We start from the raw sequence: 21,489 nt of genomic DNA, 5'->3' as shown, positions 1-21,489 counted from the left end.
GATTGAACAAGAGAAAAACATCAAAAATCAAGAATAACACACGTTTAACTTTATATTGCACAAACAATGTACTCCAGATGCGATCATTATGATGACCATAAAACCTTCCCTTAATCTGTAGCAGCAAGTATTTCTTTAAACCATAAGTTTGTTTATCGGTCAGTTATCGACGGCTTCCAAGCACATAGTGATATTGGAAATAGGAGTTATTTCCCTTTCTGTTGTTGCTTTCTACTATACATATGATTTAAGTTGGCACATGAAATACGACAAAAATAACTCAGGACAAGCCATTTTCTTCATGCATATACATATATACAGGTATTATACAATAAGTGTTTTATGAGACGTAAAACCTCCTCCCAAAAATAATTGCATGTAAGATCAATATTCTAATAGATTTGCCTTATATCATCTTCAAATTTATAGACAATAACGTTTTCAACTTATCAAATGTCTTGTAGCTTGTTTATTGAACACAACAAATATTCCGGCAGACAAGACACATCTCTATTTACATTGATAGAAGGATAGAAGGATGTACATGTCTATATCTGCAGAAAAACACTTAATTCCAATCTAATACAGAATAGTGTAAAATCATTCATTTTTCGTGGGGTTCAAATATTGTGGTTTTCAAAAAAGATAATTTTCGTTGGCACTTAATTGTTGATAATACTTATTTCTCACACAATCTACTAGTGCTATAACCATGTCTTTTTTTACTATATTAAACATTTCGTGGACAAAGACATATAAAGACCTGGGTTTAGAGTACCTGTAAATTCTCTCGAAAATGAATCCTCTCGAAAACTTCATCAAATCTTTTCAGTAACTGGATATGGCTCGGTCTTATTTCCTCTAAGGAACAATGCCCTGGTCTCTCTTGGTGGATGTTTGTTCTGTATATCAGCATGCAGATATGGATTGAATAAAATGTTTTCTACGGTATCGGTCCTCGCAGAAAATGTAACGGACTCGCTCCTGTTCTTAGATTCCCTGAGTATTCAAAGATTCAATGTCATTATCAGATGCATGTAATATTGATCATTATGTTCAAATAAGTTTCCTGGAATTATAATTGTATCGCAAAATTTAGAGATGATATTTTTACTAAAGAATGTTAGTTATGTTTTGGTGAAAAAGACCGTAATTTTATAATCAATCTAGTTATGATATATATCAGTTGATGTGTGTTGACCCGTGACAATTATTTCATCAGAACTTCGGAATACTGAATGGACACTATTTATATGTTTTACTTTATTCAGTAACATTTTAAATACCTACCTGGTTGAGTTTAGTTTCCAGTAACACACGCCAACGCCGACAAGTATTATCACAAAGAGAGAAGAGCACGTGACCGCTATTATCATGGATATTTTGGAGGTATCCTCCCCTCCTGTACTTAGGTCACTAACAGAACATTCTGGAACGTGAGGATAGGAACATAGAGGTTGTCTAAAGCTACTTAAAGCTATCACATCACATCATTACATATAATTATGAAAAGGTTCTAGATATTTACATGTGCTTAATGTTCCGTAGAACCCTAGTGTATTCGGAGGATGGAACAACCATATTACGCCGTTTACATCATCGCTAGAGTCTGCGGTATCTTTTTGTAAGGCAGATAAAACTGTAAACTCCTCTGTCTGATGGTTTAGTTAAAACTTCGATTCTAAGTTGATTGATTTTACCTATATTTACATTCAAAGGTTTCGTCAATGAAACAGAAGACGTTTACCCTTCCTAAACGTCTGTTGCTAATCAATGTACATTTTTTAGGCTCTCCGTGTTATTTGTCCCTTCTTCTATTTTCAAATCGGTTTTGAATTTGATTCAGGATTTTTCAGACATTCTTCTGTTGTTTTTGCATCTGTTAACAACTGTACATAACACAAACTAGAGATAATTTTGTACAAAATAACAATGATCGGGTGTTTATAAACTTTTGCGAGTGAATTTCAACAAAGTCATGCTTAACGCAAAAGCGCCATTGACAATGGATCATGTACAAAATGGGAGAACAGCTGCAATAGTAAAATGATTATCGGTTCACAAGTATGTATCTCTTTTAAACACACATAAACGGTGCTACTTTTGAAACATATATAAGCGTCATCAAACGTTATTTACCTGTAGATTCAGACCAGGTATAGATACTCTCCTTGCTGTCACACTCCTTACAAAAGTCGTCTTTGTTATGTGTGCCTTCGAAAACACATTCACCATTGATAAAACAGTACCCTTCCTGAAGCGAAAGTATTTCCATGTAAAAGTTTTTTTCACAGAAAAATATGACAATATTAGAACACCAAAACATTGGAGAAATGTGCATCAAAAACAGCATTACGGAAATGGTAGATGATGTATTATTTGCGCACGCGTAATACACTATGACGCAATTCTGCAGGAATCATTTGTCCTGTTAGACGAATGATTCTACATTGTAAGAAAACAACTTATCGTAAATGACTATTGGTGAATTATACAGCATTTTATCACTATTAAACATACCACTAGTGCGAAAAGAAATATCTTTAACTGTTCTAGTAAAGCGTGCTGATGAAGGATCTTCACGGGACAAAATCAGGCACTATATTCATGGAAAAGTGTCACAAAATATGTTAGGAAGTGTATTTCACTAAAATGTGTTAAGAGGTGTATTTCACTAAAATGTGTTAAGAGGTGTATTTCACTACAATGTGTTAAGAGGTGTATTTCACTAAAATGTGTTAAGAGGTGTATTTCACCAAAATGTGTTAAGAGGTGTATTTCACCAAAATGTGTTAAGAGGTGTATTTCACTACAATGTGTTAAAAGGTGTATTACACTAAAATGTGTTAAGAGGTGTATTTCACTAAAATGTGTTAAGAGGTGTATTTCACTAAAATGTGTTAAGAGGTGTATTTCACTAAAATGTGTTAAGAGGTGTATTTCACTACAATGTGTTAAGAGGTGTATTTCACTAAAATGTGTTAAGAGGTGTATTTCACTACAATGTGTTAAGAGGTGTATTTCACTACAATGTGTTAAGAGGTGTATTTCACTAAAATGTGTTAAGAGGTGTATTTCACTACAATGTGTTAAGTGTTAGAGTGTATTTCACCAAAATGTGTTAAGAGGTGTATTTCACTAAAATGTGTTAAGAGGTGTATTTCACTACAATGTGTTAAGAGGTGTATTACACTACAATGTGTTAAGAGGTGTATTTCACTAAAATGTGTTAAGAGGTGTATTTCACTACAATGTGTTAAGAGGTGTATTTCACCAAAATGTGTTAAGAGGTGTATTTCACTACAATGTGTTCAGAGGTGTATTTCACTACAATGTGTTAAGAGGTGTATTTCACTACAATGTGTTAAGAGGTGTATTTCACTAAAATGTGTTAAGAGGTGTATTTCACTACAATGTGTTAAGAGGTGTATTTCACCAAAATGTGTTAAGAGGTGTATTTCACTACAATGTGTTAAGAGGTGTATTTCACTAAAATGTGTTAAGAGGTGTATTTCACTAAAATGTGTTAAGAGGTGTATTTCACTAAAATGTGTTAAGAGGTGTATTTCACTACAATGTGTTAAGAGGTGTATTTCACTACAATGTGTTAAGAGGTGTATTTCACTAAAATGTGTTAAGAGGTGTATTTCACTACAATGTGTTAAGAGGTGTATTTCACTAAAATGTGTTAAGAGGTGTATTTCACTACAATGTGTTAAGAGGTGTATTCTCACTAAAATGTGTTAAGAGGTGTATTTCACTAAAATGTGTTAAGAGGTGTATTTCACCAAAATGTGTTAAGAGGTGTATTTCACTACAATGTGTTAAGAGGTGTATTTCACTACAATGTGTTAAGAGGTGTATTACACTAAAATGTGTTAAGAGGTGTATTTCACTAAAATGTGTTAAGAGGTGTATTTCACCAAAATGTGTTAAGAGGTGTATTTCACTACAATGTGTTAAGAGGTGTATTTCACTACAATGTGTTAAGAGGTGTATTTCACTACAATGTGTTAAGAGGTGTATTTCACTAAAATATGTTAAGAGGTGTATTTCACCAAAATGTGTTAAGAGGTGTATTTCACTAAAATGTGTTAAGAGATGTATTTCACTACAATGTGTTAAGAGGTGTATTTCACTACAATGTGTTAAGAGGTGTATTTCACTACAATGTGTTAAGAGGTGTATTTCACTAAAATGTGTTAAGAGGTGTATTTCACTAAAATGTGTTAAGAGGTGTATTTCACTAAAATGTGTTAAGAGGTGTATTTCACTAAAATGTGTTAAGAGGTGTATTTCACTACAATGTGTTAAGAGGTGTAAAACTAAAACTAAGGTAGCATATAACCTTGAGCACCGGAACAAATAAAATATCAGTTCCTTAACTTCAATTAAGCAACACATCATAATAAATACATGACAGGTAAGATAACGAATTCTCGGATACCTGAAGTAGAAACGATATAGCTCCTGTCTCATTGGTGAATGCCTGACAGGTCGTGTCTAATACGACAAAGTTCCATGCCGTACCAAAATCAAACGGATCCAAAGCGATAGAGACACTGTACTCTACACCGAGTCTCTCAGGCGGGCTTTCCACATCCGGGAGGTCACAATGTAGTTCAAAAAGATTCTGGTACTGGGCAGTTACATTTTGGACATTCAATGTCTGTACAGTTGAATTGATGAAAGTCTAAAAAGGACAGAGTTGGAATAATAAATAGATGATTTCTGAATAATGAAAATCGGATCCCATGACTTTTTACCTAATTTCATGGTATTGTCTCGTTTATCCAAACATTTTCCGAAAACTTTATTGTCTTTATTGTTCGAAGAAAGAAAATATGGATGCAAACTGTCTCTTTATCAAAAAAGTAATGGACAATGAAGATTGTAGGAAAACATCACATGAGAAAATTGTACATAATAATAAGAACAAGTTAGCATGCTAGTGTGTAAACACATGCCCTTGGCAGAGCTATATACATTTACAATTACAGTCACTAACCATTTGACCCGTAAATTGACATGTGTAGTTTCTACCATAGGGAAAATCTTGTCCTTGGATCACGATTAAATCACAACCATATCGCAAATCACACAAGTCATCATTTGCGAGACCCAATGTGGCTAATGGCAAGCTCAAATCATAAGAACAATCATCTGATGCGAAGCCTTCGTCACAACTACAAGCCCCTGAAAATATAGAGCGATTTATTTTATTGTATGGAGCAATTAGATGGCATCTGGTTGAATGGATTTTGTATCCGAAATATCCAATTGAGCTTCTTCCTCTATCGCCAGGGAAAGACTATGAAATCGGATACTGTCTATTTGCATTATGTATTGTACAATACTGGGCTATGTATTTCAAAACATTGCCGACGCTTCTGATTTTACGGGCATGCTCTCACCGTTGTGTATGCTAGATATTCTAAATTCCTAGCAACGATATGTTCGAAAACAATGTTTAAAAATCAACCCCCCGCCCTTTGATCATCGCCCCCGTTATGATGTCCTTTCTTACTCCTCCGCCAGAGGTTTCATCTCCAATGACAACAGATATTTAGAAAGGGAAGCGAGTTATGTCTATTTAAGAAGAAAGAAGAGAACAAAATGCTTCCCCCAGTATCAGCCAGAGGTCAATCAGCTAATCCGAAGGTATTAAAATAATACCTGTTTACATTTTCATTTAGAATGCTATTTGAATTAAACATTTATTCCTGTTTTGTAGCTTTGTAAGTAAGTGTATACTCCTACCACCGTTACAAGTTCCTTTCCCAGAACAACTGCCCGGACACGTGTTGTTTCTTATCACATTTACTGCGTCAGGAAAATTTTCTTGGAGAGTTGAATTCTTTGTAACAGTATCCAGACAAGCGCTTTGGAATCTGTCCACTGCATACGCTGTCCAGTTACTATCACCGGTCAACTTGAGAACGAAAAAAATATTATGTGTGTAAGGTTTAGTGTTTAGGTCGAAATTAACTCCTGTTTCACTGTTGTTATTTGTAATTAACATTATCTTGATGTATTACTGGGTGAAAAAGTCCATGCTTCTTACTGAATGTAGCCTGCATAAAATCTTAACAAAAAAAAAAAAAAAAACCCGTAATCGAGAATAAATTACCAATGAAGCTGTGACAACAGCATTTATTTACAGAAAGTAGTAAAACATTTCTGCTTCAATTTAATCGGAATTAAGTTCACCAATATATGAAACAAAGGTAGAGTAACATGTCCGACAGTATAGATAGTATATCAAAAGTGACTTAACTAAGAATGGTTCATCACAATAATGACAATTAATTATTACCATCAGATCCGCTGTGCATGTTTGGATTTCTGAAGAAGGGATGCCCATATTAGTACATACAGTGTATATGGGTGAAGCCATCAGAGCAAGGTTGCAGACAGCAGTCGCTTCGCTTTCCGTCATAACAGCAGCCTTTAACGTATCGAAAGATGAAGAAAATGTAACACGAGTACATTGTCTAAATATTACACGTGTAGATATATCTAACTCTAAACACTAAAAGTCAAATGTTGAAACACGAGTACAGTGTCTAATTATTGCACGTGTATATATATCTAACTCTAAACACGAAAAGTCAAATGTTGAAACACGAGTACAGTGTCTAATTCTTACACGTGTAGATATATCTAACTCTAAACATTAAAAGTCAAATGTTGAAACACTTGAGTTGTTTATAAATGATTTATTCTCGAAGACGAAACCTTGTTTTGTGAAATTCATTATGATCAATTATTTCATACACATATAAAAGACGAGGAAAACATGGATGTACTCAAGGAGCCATTATAGCTCAGTCGATTGCAGGTTTGCCCCACATAACCTTCAGTGAAGATCCGAGGTTTGACACCCCCACCCCGTGGCGGTTTGTTTCGTGGGAAGCTGCAACACGCACCAGTATATCCTGGCATTTTTTTTTTTAAATCGACATCACAGTAAAACGGTTTTCACTGATCTTTTATTGTTGCACACACATATAAAGTGTATCACCTTATGAATAATGACAGTTTTTGCTGAAAATGCACGTAAAGAGGCTAATTTATACTCATATAAAGGAAATCCTTATCTGTTGATCAACAATCTCGATATACCAAATAACAGTTGCCACACCCACAAATTCCGGTGCTGAAAAACGTGATTTTACTTAATGTATAAATACTGTCGCTGTCGCCTCTGCCTACCATCACATGTTCATGTTTACAAAATGAACTGCCTCGTTTTAAAAACTATCTTGTGACGTCACCGAATCTTAATTTGAGAGGGGTTTCAAGAATCAAAGAAGTGGTCATACCGGACATTGGAAATCTACTGTAAATATCGGGGTAGTATAGAAACGTCACTGGAAGTATATAAAACATGTTCAATTAATAATGAAATTCATGTTTGTACAGTGATGTCCCTTTAACAATAACTATTGTCGCAATAGCTTTTTATGACATGCGACGGGGCCTCCAATATGTTATTCAGTGATGAAGTCAAGCCAGCAACTATAAAGAGGAGATCGTACCTCAATATGACCTTGGCTGTTGACGGAGCGAAATAAACAAAACTTAAGAAATACTAAATGTGTTGACACATATTGAATGTAGAATATGTAAAGGTTATTCTGAATTTATTTTTCCAAAATGAATAACAAGATTTCTTTGTGCTCCTTACTGTAGTGAAATTGTACTAGCAATGTCCCGCAAAATGCCATTTTTAACCTATAAAGAAGGAATTGTATTAACCATCTTTTTCTACATGAATGTCTAAAATGTGTGCATAATAGCCATTTTTAGTTCCGGCATAAAGAACAAGCTTTTATCAAAATCATACTGAATGTAAAACTAAAATACCCTTTTTGTTCTTTCATGATCTTGAAAATTCGTATTCTTTCGGACGTCTCTCTTTGCTCTCACATTTCCTGAATTTCCCTGTAGAATACAAGCCATGTCATTCTGATTACCACAGCTGGTGTATTGTCTGTAGGAACACGGTGTTGGGGAAGTTATGTCAGCCTCAGTCTCTATAGCATGGGAACAAAAGCACACTTGCTCGGATTTTGGGTATGGTTCGAGGAGATTCAAGTCTGGTTCGACATTCAGTAGACTTTCCTCCTCGGCGAGTCTGTCAATGTTTCATATGGGGTTTTATTTTTTATAATTTCAAAATTTCCGAAAAGACCTTAAAGACTTTGTAATAACATATTTACGTTTGATAATATTTCGGCTAAAACGATTAAACACGATTCTTTCTTCGAGTCTCGAAACAGTTATATGATGCAGTTTCATTCAAAAATAAATGTGATTTTTTTATTGTTAAAAGTGTATTTTGATGAGCTATCAATTTTCTGTTCCATGGTGGTAAATGTTTAATTTGAAACATGCCACAATGTGACATATTGACCATTTACCACTTAAACGGAACAGTTGGATTGATGAGTTTGTGAAGTATTTTACAAATTGTAACATAAATAATGAATCAAGATCAAATTACAGTAGAGTTATGGATACTTACTTAAACGACTCTGTGAAATAGTTTGGATGGTAATTATATCCCCCATAACAGCTTGCATGATCTGGCGGAGGGTTCTGGCAGGGTAACTGGCTTCCTTTGTTGACACAATCATTGCATCTATTTCCGTCCAAATTCCCACAAAGACCTGATATATTTCCTCGATATTCATGTATTGTAGGATAAACATCAATATCCATCATATATTTATATCTGCCTCCACGTAACTTCACGTTTATTGTCGCCCCAGTGGGGAGATAAATCTAAAAAAATAATTAGCTATGACGTGAACTCTAAAGATGAAGAGTGCGATGCTTTATATGTATGTGTGTATATATATATTAGAATAACTTAAAACAACACATTGTATCTAGGCAATTTATCAAGCACCATGAAGATTCAGGAATGAAAGTGCTAATGCCTAATTGGACATGCTGTTATAAGTTATTCTAATATATTTCACCGGACACTGGAAATTCCACATTTTTTATTTGAATATAAATATATATGTATATTGAATCGAAATGGTCCTGCGTATGCAATGACTATTGCATATCGAAAAAAAACCAATTTCCTGTTTTGTATTATTTTATAACATCAATAGAAATTATTTTTTACGTACTGATAAGACACACATTGATTCCTACAAATGATATTTGTTTTGCTGTTTCAAAATTACGTTTGAAATAATAAATTTATTTTTTCATGGTTGTTATGAAATATACTGATTTATTCCCGGGGGGTACTTACTTTATATCCCTTTGAATCTGTCGATATCCTCTCAGCCTTCAAAACACTGTCGTTGCATGCTGTAAATCTGATTTGGTTTTCATCATTACAGGTATAGATTTGAAACACGTCCCGGCCAACAGCTGCAACTATTCCACACGCACAATATGGCGATGTTTGACTATAACATGAAGCCATTTCAACCTGTACCTAAACAGTAAAACAAAATGACAATCACTCCAATATTCACTGAAAGCAGTGGTTTTGAAAGTGATTTTGTTTCCTATTTACAAATAAGACATATCATTTTAATTTGTTTTACAATAGCTTTTGTTTCTTATTTGAGATATAGTATGAAAGTATTTAGTAAACATTTTGTGAATATATATTTTTACCCAAGGCAAAATATCGTTGTGATTTACGGATAACTATAACGTCTCATTAAGGGAACATTGATATTATGTGCTCCTTCAGGCACGCACGCAACACATTCAATAAATACCCAGAATCCAAAGTACCTTAACAGTCACCTGAGTCACAATGTTTCCTGTAACATGTCATAGAAATGATTTTGTTAAATAAGTATAACTTTAATTACGTTGTACACGTAATTAAAAATATGAATTTTGCGTAACAGTCCATTTGACCCATTTTTTACCCGTCCATCAGCCTCTTATGGTCAGGCGATGTCAATATGTCACAATAATTCTTGTTTGAACTACATATAGAATTAAATACATATGCTCAGAAATGTAATTTTCCTATGTAAACTAAAGTAAGATTGATCCCCTTCCTGAGGAGAAAATGTGAGACCCTAGGATATTGAAATTTACAATAATGGTTAAGCAGCATATGAAACTTCCATCCATCCAGAGTATTTGGTTCTACTTTATCTGGCTATTGAGAGGACGACTTTTGAAAATTCAATCAGTTTGAAAAAAAATGGACCCGCTAATCAGCCTCTGGGGGTTGGGAACCATGTGATTTTTAATTTTGGTGCGCATCTAGCTATGAAAGGCGTTTATGAAAATGTGATTGAAATCGGTTCTTAAATTATCCAGAATAAGTCAAAATGTTAAAAGTTTGCGATGCAAGACGTTGGACAATAGGGGATTGCAAAAGGATTTCCTAAGACTTTGTCCCGTACACAGTCTTGATCTAACCACACGTCAGTGACCGCATAACTAAGATGTACCTGCATTGGGGGATCCTCAGTTTTCATCAATAAAAAACGACCCCGTTTCTGAAGTTCAAATCTCCTACAACACAATGCATGTAAGTAAAATTGTTTATACATACTGTATGTTACTACCTCAGGATATACTTATATAATATACATTTCACAGAAGATATCGTGTTTCATATACCTGATGCTATGAGTTGGAAAATGATTGCAGAATTGATCTAGGACTTAAGACTACATGTTATTCCTGTGTCTCAGTGGGTTTTTTCTTTTACTTGGTTATTTTTATTTTTACTTTTGTTCATATTTTGACCACGCTCGAATTAAGGTTCTGTGGCTAATATAACTGTGAAAATGTATGGATTATGAATATAGACGAGTCGACATGAACGTAAAATAGAAGGTGGCAGTATATGCATCATATTACTCAAACTGCAATTTGTATAGCATGTGTTAAACAAGTTAAAACAAAACAACATAAAACATATGTAATCAAGACTTACAATCCATCGAATGTTAAATGATGGGGATCACAATGGACAGAGCATACCTTGCCCTGCCAGATCTCAGCTCCTTCTGTATCAGAAACATTGATCTTAAAAAAATCATAATGGAATCTTATCATTTGAGATCTAATGAGCGTAGTCTATACAATCTAAAATCTGGATTCAGATCTGTAACCTGTCTTGTTTAGTTCTCCCAAAGTATAAACGTTACGGTATATTTCTCATACCGTCACAATACTAACTGTTACTGACTAAAGCTTTAAAAGTCATGTAGATTTTCTCGATTTAATCTGAACAGAGACTGAAATGTGTCGCAAGGATAATTTTACTGTTACATCGGAAAATTATTATCTAACATGAAGAGTAAACAAACAAAGAATTCTTGAGCACAGATATCGCTTAAGGATATTTACTTTTAAGTTGTTCTCCCTTTGTTTTCGTTGATTGAGAAAGGAATTTCCACATTAAGATTTTTCATCTTAGTAATGTTTAAGATTGTACAAAAGACAAGTCAATAGCGCCTTACAACACAGCTTTAAGATAAGAAACATTAATAGCACCAAATCAAATGAAATGTGTCTTAACAACCCTATGGGACTCAGTGCTGCTTGGTACCGAATTTTGCTACATCACCAAGTAAAAATTAAATAATTGATTTTGGATATTAGATAATGACTTCAAGATTGATTTGTTTACATGCACAGCCATAGGTGGGAGTACAAACTTCAAATTCAGAGTAATGATGGCTACTAGCAGACTCAAACGCCTTATTGAGCTGATCACCTAGTAAAGCCAGAAAATATATATACGGTTTAAAGGTAAGCTTGAAAAAGATGAGATTAAGTTGAATCTCTCTTTATAACTATACTTACTGTGACTGTCTCAGATTCAATATTCTTCCAAAACTGGTGACTAGGGTTTTTGGTTTGTAACTTCAGTACGAATTTCGAATTGGCTAAGTAATAGGAACCCTGTTTGCTTTCTGATGTTGCAATTTCAAACTCATAGTTTGTTTCCGATGTCCAAGGTGATGCACTGTTGTAGTTGTCCTTTGTCACACCTGCCACTTCTACCGTACATTGATGTTGAATGCTGTTGCTGTCACAAATGTTATTTGCTGCGTCGCTTGATATATAAAGTGTCAGTTGACAGGTAGATTCAGGATTTGTCGAATGTTTCACGCAACCGTACGGAATGGTGGGGTAAAAACTCACAACTCCCTTTTCTCCACGCTTAACATCAATGGAAGAATTCAGCATCTAATATAGCATTAGAAATAAAAAAAAATGGAATCATGAAACCCGGATGAAAAAAATGTAAATTCTTAACAGAAATCAGAACCAAGTATAAAATTAAAAAATAAAGATAACTAAAAAACGTTAATAAAATCTATTTTTAGGTATTATCCAATCCCGACCGAACACAGTATTACTAGTATTAGTTACTTCATCTCATCATCCAAGTTTATTTTGGGAATAAACATCTTTTATTTATTTTACAATGTTACAACTAATCGTCATTTATTATAACATATAAAGTTTAAGTTTAAATATTTATTTGGAAAATGTACATATCACTACATCCAAAAACTTCTAAATAAGACGACTTTGTGAATCTTAGCTAATCAAATTTAGTATTGTCACATTCTCAAATGGTTGAGAACCGTTACGATTAACAATATGATATTCGGGAAAAGGATATAGATAACATAATGTTGTATTGATTGTATGCAGAGCTACCTTGATACCAGCGTAGAATCCTGGACTTTTCGTTGTTATACCTGTGCTGCCATCCCTTGATGATCTAGCTCCGACATGGCAGGAAATCTTTAGAGTAAACAACGTCTTAGATTGTTGTTGCCAGTGAGATAAACTATTTGATATAACCTTTATGCTGTGTGTCGAAAGGTTATATTAATAAGACAATAAGGAATATTCACTCCATCAATAATTTCCTGTGACGACGCAAGTAATACTGACAGGATGACACTACTGCCATGTTGAGATGACAATGTAATACACTATTGTCAGCTTACCGCTTCCTAGTCACTTGTGATATCGGGATTTCAACAATTTCATTCGAAGTGTTAACGTTTACACACATATCTTACAGGAATAAAAACAAATGATAATGATCATTTGAGGCAAGGACACAAAAAATGTGGTTTTAATTTACTCATGATTTGTATTACTGTGGTTACACAGAATGGGTAATTAAGGAATATAAACAAATAGAATGTGGAGCATGAAACTTAAGTTTACTCCATGACATCTCACCGTTATTCCAGCAGCATATCCGAGAAATTGGAGTTGCAGATCAGTAACAAATGCATAAGAGGGATCCTGGATAATGATATCAGTGTCAAGATAATCGCCGTTCACGTAGAAGTACACGCTGTAGAACAAATCTGTTTCGTTATTCTCATCGAAAGAACAATGAAACTGCAGGTTAGGCATCTCATTAAAGGAAGTTAGACCGTAAGGAATCCACTTCAGACTTGTCTTGATCTGCACATTGCTTGGCGTAAAATCTGGAGCTGGATCTAATAAAGATGCATACATGTCTTACATGTCTTAACCGTTTTAGTTTATATATGTGACGAAGTTACGAATGAATATGTTATGACGTCAGATGACAATCAATTGTTACCCATTTGTATTTATGGTGAAGACGTTGTAATGAGATATATGACCTCAATAAAAGTACGATTTCTACATTATTTCCAGAGTGATCAATAGAAAAATTTACATGAACAAAATGAATAATTCAACGAATAGGCTTTTGGATTGGTTTCATTTCCAATATAGTTTATGAAATCTTGCCATGACTTTTTAAAATCTAATTTCATCACATGTTCGACGAAATGAAAATAAGATGCTTCCACTCGTTTGATCTGTGTCAGGGGAGTGTGAAATTGAAACCATATATATTGCGTCTTAGGAACCAGTCGAATAAGCAATGAAACAAAAAGTGTATCAAATTATTTCCCGTCAAATCCAGAAAGAAAATTAGTATGTAGTTGAACGTTATTTTCTTACCGATATGTACTTAGAATCGATATAGAATTGATTTATATAAGAATATGCAGATCATGCAATGTCATCAAGGGATAGCAACATCGTAATTCGAACTCCAGAGCTAGAATAAATGATGTAAGTCGAGATTCTGGAAGGGTTGATTGAAATTATCTGTCATGTGCCAAATCAAAAAGTATCACGCCCTCAAATTCATCAGGAAAATACCAACGTGGCAACATCAACATAATTCAAACTCCAATTCCATGTAACTAAGGCAAAATATGGACAAACAAGAGATTTGCACAGGTACTCCTGAAATTGCGGACAATGTCAGCTAGTTCAAAATAAGAATTTGTCATAATTAAACTTCACTTATTTTACTATAGTTTCGAAACAAGTTTTTCCAATCTATATTAATCCCGGATGGAAGTGCCTAAGATGACCCGTACCGTCCGTTCCGGAAAACAAACCCTGGTCGTCTAGGTGAGTGGCGAGGGTATTACCACAACATTACCCAAGCATCTAGTTTTGTTCCTCTCATTTCCCATTATTTTCCATTTCCATTATATTCTATTTCATAGAAACAATATGAAAATATCTGTTTTGTGTTCTTGGCATATATATTCATACCATCAGGGAACGTATGACGCTACTGGATGAATATCTGATTAAGTGCAACAAGAGGTAATAGTTTGGATATAGTCACCAGTCTTACATGTAACATGCAACTGAGTATACATCCAAAAGCAAGAATGAAAGTATCGACGGAATCATAATTAAGATTAACTGGTGACGTAGAAGAACATTTAGAGAATGTATTCTCAAGGTTTGAATGGTGGTCAGATAAACATTGTGAAATAATTCCCTCTTTCAACATTAATACCTTAAACATCACTAAAGAACCATACAAATATTTGATGCAGTTATTCTATATTCGGCTCTAGTTATGAAGTTATATTGAAAGGTGTTATTCTCTTGTGTGATTTGTAATTTTCTTTTCTGAAGGCAACACTTGATGAATAAGATTATGAACACTTGGTGTAAAATTATGGTATGAATCAAGTCTTTATGTCAGTAAAAACCACAGGGAATAATAGAGAAGAGATATATGTTTTGTGTACTTACCACCAGAAACCGAGGGGATATCTATAAAAAATTAAGAGAATGTAACATGAAAGTATGTGCAATGAAATAATAGCAAATTATTAACGACATGATTCAACAGCAAAAGAGCGTAGACATTTGTTTAACAAGTATACCGGTATACTGGTGAGCATCTTACTAACCGTTATAATATTTGCATATTTTATTGTATTTGTAAGTTTCAAGTTAAGATAAAAGAATGAAGGTTTTCCGCATTTTGCGCTACCGACAGCGTTATACATTTCACGAATATATATATATGATTTTAAAGTTGGTATGATTAATGACACGCTTGAATCGAGGCATTAATACAGTTTTTGTCAAAATGTGTGATCTGGCAGGGGAAATATAAAAGGAAGATATTACGTTGTTTGATTTAGACTTTCCCCGAGTTTATTACTAAGATTTGATCTAAGAAATATATAACGTACACATACACGTTTATGACGCTATTGTTTATAAAAAAGTATCAAACATGTGATGCTGTTTTGAAATAGCAACGTCTAAATCTACTGGATGTTAAATTACCTGACCAATATCAGATATGTGTTTATTTCTGTATTTTTTTTACTTTTTTACTTTTTTCGTTGTTAGTGTTAGTTTTTAAAATTCGTTTTATAGAAACCTTCCAACGCAATTAAATTCAGTGGGAAATATTTATGTCCAAAAACATGAACATATGATAAAATATACTTACCAAAGCAGTATGCACTGTCATGTTTTGGAGAACTGGTAAGGAAATACACATAATGTCTCCCACAATTCTTGATAAAAGTGTAATGAATACTGTCAGCACATGTTCTTGACGTCGCAAAATCTGTGACACAAAGTTTCCGAATATGATGTTTTCCATCCGCTTCCGGTAGAGAGTCTTCATCAAATGTATGCAAAAAACACAAGTACATGATTGTAAACAAAGGTTAACTCAAATGATAAAATGAACAAATTACATCATAGCAACACGAAGTGATAATAATAGGATTTTAAATGTAAGGCCGGATTTCTGTAGTTCATAGTTAGCGAAAACAACATTCATAATTAGCATTTTTGAAGCAAATTTTCAAAGACCTTGACTGGAACATAGCATCGGAACTAGTATGTAACTAAATATTATTGTAAGTGGAATTCATTCATAAGTATGTTTGCATCCAATAGTATTGATCAGAAATACATTACTGATAAAAGTACATTCTTCTTTACAGAAGTTGTCACCATGGAAACTAATGTGAATTAATTATTGAGTTATTATCTGGAAAAAAATCTATCTTTGATAAAAGTAGCCTTTATGCTTGACCTTTTGACCACAAACACAATCCCAAACAAGGTCTCCTACCAAACTAATATTTTATCAAGTTTCAACCAACTCGGTCATCCCTACCTCAAGTTTTCATCTGAAAACCAAAATTCTATTTTTAGCAACAGTGACCTTTGTAGTGAACCTTTTGACCCCAAACACAAACGCACAATAGGTCTCCTACTAAACTAACATTGTAAGAAGTTCAATCTAATCGATCATCAGTTATTCAGATATCATCTGGAAACCATCCGGACAGACAGACGGACTAAGACAAACACTATAGTCCCCTTCGGTTTGACCGGCTAAGGACTAATAGCTATGCTCGGACTTAAAAATGATGTTTTTTAATATGATGAATATATGAATATCCATTTCATTTTATACGGGGTTGATGAAATTAGATTTTTCCGACTTGGAGGCTCGTTAAGATGACCTAGATATCATATGATAAGGAAAGGAGTTTTATTCTTTATTTCATGAAAAAACATATTTAGGATTCTTTTGGAAGTACATCTGTCATTGTCCTATTCTGTATCCCTGTCTTTGATGAAGTCAAAAAGCATATGATGTCATGCATTTATGATGTCATCATTAAAGCAACGCTAATCTTCAGGTGTTATTACATGCAAGCTCATAACATTTAATGTAATGGGCGTTATGGCATTGATAATGGGGTTCATGCAGTTATGGTACACGTATACATCGTATATAAAATCATAACCACGTGAACCAACTTACGTTACATTAATCACGGAATATTGACTTTCAAATGTTTATGGATATTTGATAACAAGCAGTCGAGATATATCAATGGATAGGGAATAAATATATGTTTAAAAAATATGGGCTAGCTAAAATTTTATTTTTATTACAAGGAACCTGTAAACAATGTAAATAATTTGTAAACAATGATTAAGTAAGTTAGCTGTTTTTCTTACAATGACGAACTGAAACATAAGAAATAATGTACAAAAATGTACGTTACCATTCATCCACATTTGAGAGTTTGCCCCACATCGATTTGTTAGGTCTAAATCCGGACTCTCTGTAACCATCTGGTATGGTTTAGCACTATACCAGTTATGAACCAGGCTGTCATCAGTCTGTGTAACGTAAGTGTTAACAGGTCGATGGTACTCTAGGCCGGGAAGTACAGGCGGGGTCCAATCTGAACAGGGATCACCAGGTATCGATAGATCTGCAAACAAATAAAGTCCTCTTAATTTTAGAATAAGTTGCATGATGTGAACTTTAAAAATGCGATTTTAAGGGAAAACAATGTTTCTAGGATTCCATGGTCATGTGATTCAATGGACAAGAGGACATAATTTAATAAGCACCAATTTGTACAAGTCGGGATACCAACTCGATAATATTTAAACAATACACATACAAAACCAAGTTAATATATATCATATAATATTGTTTCTACTATACAACACGCCTCTCCTCTTGTAGAGTGTTTATAATATTTATTGGCCGAGCGATTTAATTTACCACAGAATATCATCTCATTAGTACTGATGTATATATTTCGGGATACAAATTCCATTATATTTAACTACATGTATATCGAATACGAAGCTCATTTTACGTGTTGAAAAAAGATCATGAAACTTCTGAAATCCGACATCTATATCTGTATTTAGGTTGTAGTATTTACCAAAACAGTAGGCGACAGTGTCATTTTCTAGTCCGTATTGGTCTCTTCTGAGTAATTCTAACGCGTAAACTCGAAAATTCCCGCCATTATGGACCTCAATTGCGAACGTATCTTTACAAGGATCATTTGTTTCTGCGTCTGTGATACACACATCTTTCCAGTGATATAAACCATCTGCTTCTGGCAAGGTGTCTGAAAGACAAAGCTTATGCAATCGAGTAGCTTATATCTAACCACACAAGACGAGATTAATATATAGGTCTTTATAACATTCCTGAAGTCAATGAGGTGATGATACACGCAGCATATATCACACTGGTTTTTAATAAACGAGATTTTAATGTTCATGCTTTTTGTATCACTTAAAAAACGGTATAAAACAAACCGTTCATGACGGATAGCAGGTGGACATACTCGGAAGTGAATTCCAGTGAATGACCTATTGATTGTTTGCCTCAACACTGTGCAAAGTCGTTATAAAATACTTCTGGAATTAAATAATAACTCGTTTTGTTCTGCAAGGTCAATGTGTTGCATCATATCTATGAAAACAATTGGTTTTAATACGTCAATACTTACCATTCATCCAAATTTTGCGTTTTGCTCCACAACTGATTGTCTCTGCGTCTACCGGTGAACTCACAATATCGAATGATTCTCCCGCTGTGAATAACATACTCGACAGTGTTTTGTCATCTATTACTTCTTCTTTCGAAGAAAGACTTCTCCACGCCAAGTTAGGGACTTCGTTATATGACCCGACAACTGATGGAAAATAAAAGCAATGATTAGATAAAGGTTTCCAAATTTCTGTACATATATGAATTCTGCTGGTAAATATACTTCGTAAAAAGGCTAATATGACCTATTGAGGTCAAACGTATTTTTATTATTATGAATCATATTAGCTATTTTGTTTCAGTGTTCCTGTTACATCCAGGTCACTACTGCATTACATTCTGTAAATAATCAATGGTCGTACTTACTGTTGTGTTGCAGTGGAATACCTGTAAACAAAAACATTTATAAAACTTATTTAAAACAGCAAATCGACTGATCAATAAATTAATATATCAGAAATTAACACGCAGTAATCATCAATTTAAATACAAGACATATTTTGTTATCAGCATGCTCTCCCTTAGTGCTGAAATCTCCAATTTACTTATTTATTACTATCTTAACAGCCCGTCAACACATAATACTGCGATTCAAAGAGGACATAACAACAAGGAAAGCAAAAGGTAAAAGACAAATGCTAAAAATCTGAAATGGTTATATTATCACAAAAGATTAAAATGGTGAGTCATATTCTATAATAAAGACCAACATCTTTCATATAAACCAGAATTTTATAAATCTAAACAGTTTCAAAAAGGGTCTTTAGGGTTGTAACGTTACGATAAAAAGTAGACAAGCAAATCGAAAGGCTTGTTAGCATACTAAACATTTAATCGCTGAGTAATTAGATTGATATTTGATTGAATTATAACACTTAAACTAAAACTGTCAGTTTACCGAAATAATGCATGTTACAATTTTTTTTCATCTCACTGAAATGATTACTTCATATCTGCTATATTGGTTACATATTTCTCCGTTCCTACCCAAAAATACTTTATAAACAAACATGATCACACTGACGAAACTGTGCATATGAAAGCTTATACTTTTAGCTACATGCCATCCTGTCTCCCTTTCTCAACTTTTCGCATGATGAAACCTTATGATCAGCTCAAATCAAATCGCTAAAAAAAAACCCAAAGCATTGGTAGATAAACAAAAGTGTGGGAAAGTAATGCATGCATACATTGATCAATAATACGCACGTTTCAAGCATTGTTGGTTGCCTGGTGCAGTTTCATCCCATCCGTCGCAGCAGAAATTCTGTGTATAATAAGTGGTAGCATATCTGGTGTGACATCTTCTTCCTCTCCATCCACTAGTACACGACTCGACTGCCCTGGAATAGCTCTTTATCTTTGAGCAGAAATTCCTAAAACAAAAATACGTTAAGTTAAATGTTGATTTCAGTGATATCGTGCCAAATATCAACAACAGACTTTTCCCGATGTACAAAGGTTGGGTATTGGTGAGATTGATGTAGTTTTTGATTCGCTTGTATATTTCAGGTTAGAACTTAAAATAAAACTGTACATGACAGAGATGACTAATAGATAATCAGTAATTTTGGACAGTTGGATATGTCTCTGTTATTGTCAGTGTTAACGAAGTTTTACACGAGTCGCAAACCGTTCAGTTTGTTTGCTCAATAACGATATCAAAACTGATTTCTTCATTTCTGCATTAAAAATGGTTTAAATATTGATGAGGTACGAACTCGGCCTAGCAGTCAGAAGTACAAATTTATATGAACGTTCATTTCATCTATGTTTGAACATATCAATGCGAAAATTTCCAACAAAACAGCCGTATTTTGACTTCATCTTGATAAATACTAAAATAGAAAGATTGTTCTAAACATCTTCATAATTCCATATGTAAATTCTACTTATTCACAATATCAACTGCTTTGTTGTGCCTCTTTGGTGAAACTTGGGGGGAGAATGTCTAAATATTCCTTTGTAGATTAGATCACTTTGAAGTTTTTTTCACCATACGCAATTTATAATATATTAATGATGATATCTATTGCGCATAGGGATGAACTTGCTGTATCTTTCTGGACGTCAAAGGAGATGACTAATTGTTGTACCTCTACAGAATCGGGAGCTTCGGTGACGGTCCCTCAGATATTTACTTCTAGGTGGCCATTGTGGTAATCAGTTTAAAAGAGGCTGTTATATCCAGTTACAAGCTATCGTAAAGGTCGATAAAAAGTACGTACAGGCAGATGCATGTAGTTTCCTTGTCTATGAAGAAATCAAAGATATCGACTGTACCTGTTGCAGCAGGCGATACCTTTACGATTTTCCTCTGATGGTCAACTGGCCATCCCAACATGGCCATGGTTGTTAACACGTTAACTTTGTTTGTTTGTCGTCGCAACAGTCAAAGATAGTGAACATGGATCATTGGCCGTTTCATCAATCATTTCCTAGAGTTAAACATGCTACCCAAATTGCATGATTGTGCGGGATAGCTAGATTCGGTATATTTGTATCTGATAATCATTAAGATATTTTTCTTTCCAATATCTCTCTTCATATCAGCTCAATTTTGTCTTAGTATCATTGAGCGTTCCCCAGGTGAACAAAGGTTATTTATTCCTCTCGAAGCTGTCACAAAGCAAAGGAATCACAATTATGGCTAGCTTTTCAGTGAAATGGAACTGGATGGTACGTCAATATAACGCTTCTAGTCTTGACAACTATATAAAAATTGTTATATTTCGTGATTTCAATTAAGATTTTAAAATTTTCTTAATATTTGCATCAAATTGATTGTGTGATTCATACTGTAT

At 34.0% G+C, this 21,489-nt stretch overlaps 2 protein-coding genes across 2 annotated transcripts; both read right to left on the bottom strand.

The window, feature by feature from the left end:
* Window positions 1–818: 818 nt before the first annotated feature.
* Window positions 819–8,730, bottom strand: LOC132553682 (uncharacterized). Its single transcript, XM_060217942.1, has 9 exons — window positions 8,531–8,730; window positions 7,870–8,140; window positions 6,317–6,448; window positions 5,761–5,932; window positions 5,009–5,196; window positions 4,448–4,693; window positions 2,140–2,254; window positions 1,291–1,429; window positions 819–999 (listed from the first exon to the last, which is right to left on the bottom strand). The coding sequence occupies exons 1-9, from the start codon at window positions 8,728–8,730 to the stop codon at window positions 819–821; spliced, it is 1,644 nt and encodes a 547-aa protein (XP_060073925.1).
* A 1,601-nt stretch (window positions 8,731–10,331) lies between these two features.
* Window positions 10,332–21,035, bottom strand: LOC132553681 (uncharacterized). The gene is made up of 12 exons (XM_060217941.1): window positions 20,969–21,035; window positions 19,052–19,072; window positions 18,645–18,830; window positions 18,066–18,287; window positions 17,388–17,600; window positions 15,803–15,976; window positions 15,088–15,108; window positions 13,222–13,487; window positions 12,685–12,771; window positions 11,818–12,204; window positions 10,943–11,034; window positions 10,332–10,515 (listed from the first exon to the last, which is right to left on the bottom strand). Exons 1-12 carry the CDS (start codon window positions 21,033–21,035, stop codon window positions 10,332–10,334), a joined length of 1,920 nt encoding a protein of 639 aa, XP_060073924.1.
* Window positions 21,036–21,489: the final 454 nt, after the last annotated feature.

The sequence above is a fragment of the Ylistrum balloti genome, unplaced genomic scaffold (assembly GCF_031769215.1).
Source record: "Ylistrum balloti isolate Yb309-2 unplaced genomic scaffold, AGI_CSIRO_Ybal_v1 Utg370344, whole genome shotgun sequence".
Classification (NCBI taxonomy): Eukaryota; Metazoa; Mollusca; class Bivalvia; order Pectinida; family Pectinidae; genus Ylistrum; species Ylistrum balloti.
The sequence above is the reverse complement of the archived record's forward strand: the minus strand, read 5'-3'. Positions and strand labels throughout refer to the sequence as shown.

Coding starts and splice junctions, on each gene's coding strand:
- LOC132553682 (XM_060217942.1), bottom strand. CDS start 8,730: ATGATGGATATTGATGTTTATCCTACAATACATGAATATCGAGGAAAT. Junction 6,449..7,869: donor ATCATGAAAGAACAAAAAGG/GTATTTTAGTTT, acceptor GATACGTTAAAG/GCTGCTGTTATGACGGAAAG. Junction 5,197..5,760: donor GAAAGGAACTTGTAACGGTG/GTAGGAGTATAC, acceptor CTATATTTTCAG/GGGCTTGTAGTTGTGACGAA.
- LOC132553681 (XM_060217941.1), bottom strand. CDS start 21,035: ATGGCCATGTTGGGATGGCCAGTTGACCATCAGAGGAAAATCGTAAAG. Junction 17,601..18,065: donor CACTGTCGCCTACTGTTTTG/GTAAATACTACA, acceptor ATTTGTTTGCAG/ATCTATCGATACCTGGTGAT. Junction 15,977..17,387: donor CTCTCAAATGTGGATGAATG/GTAACGTACATT, acceptor CATTTGATGAAG/ACTCTCTACCGGAAGCGGAT.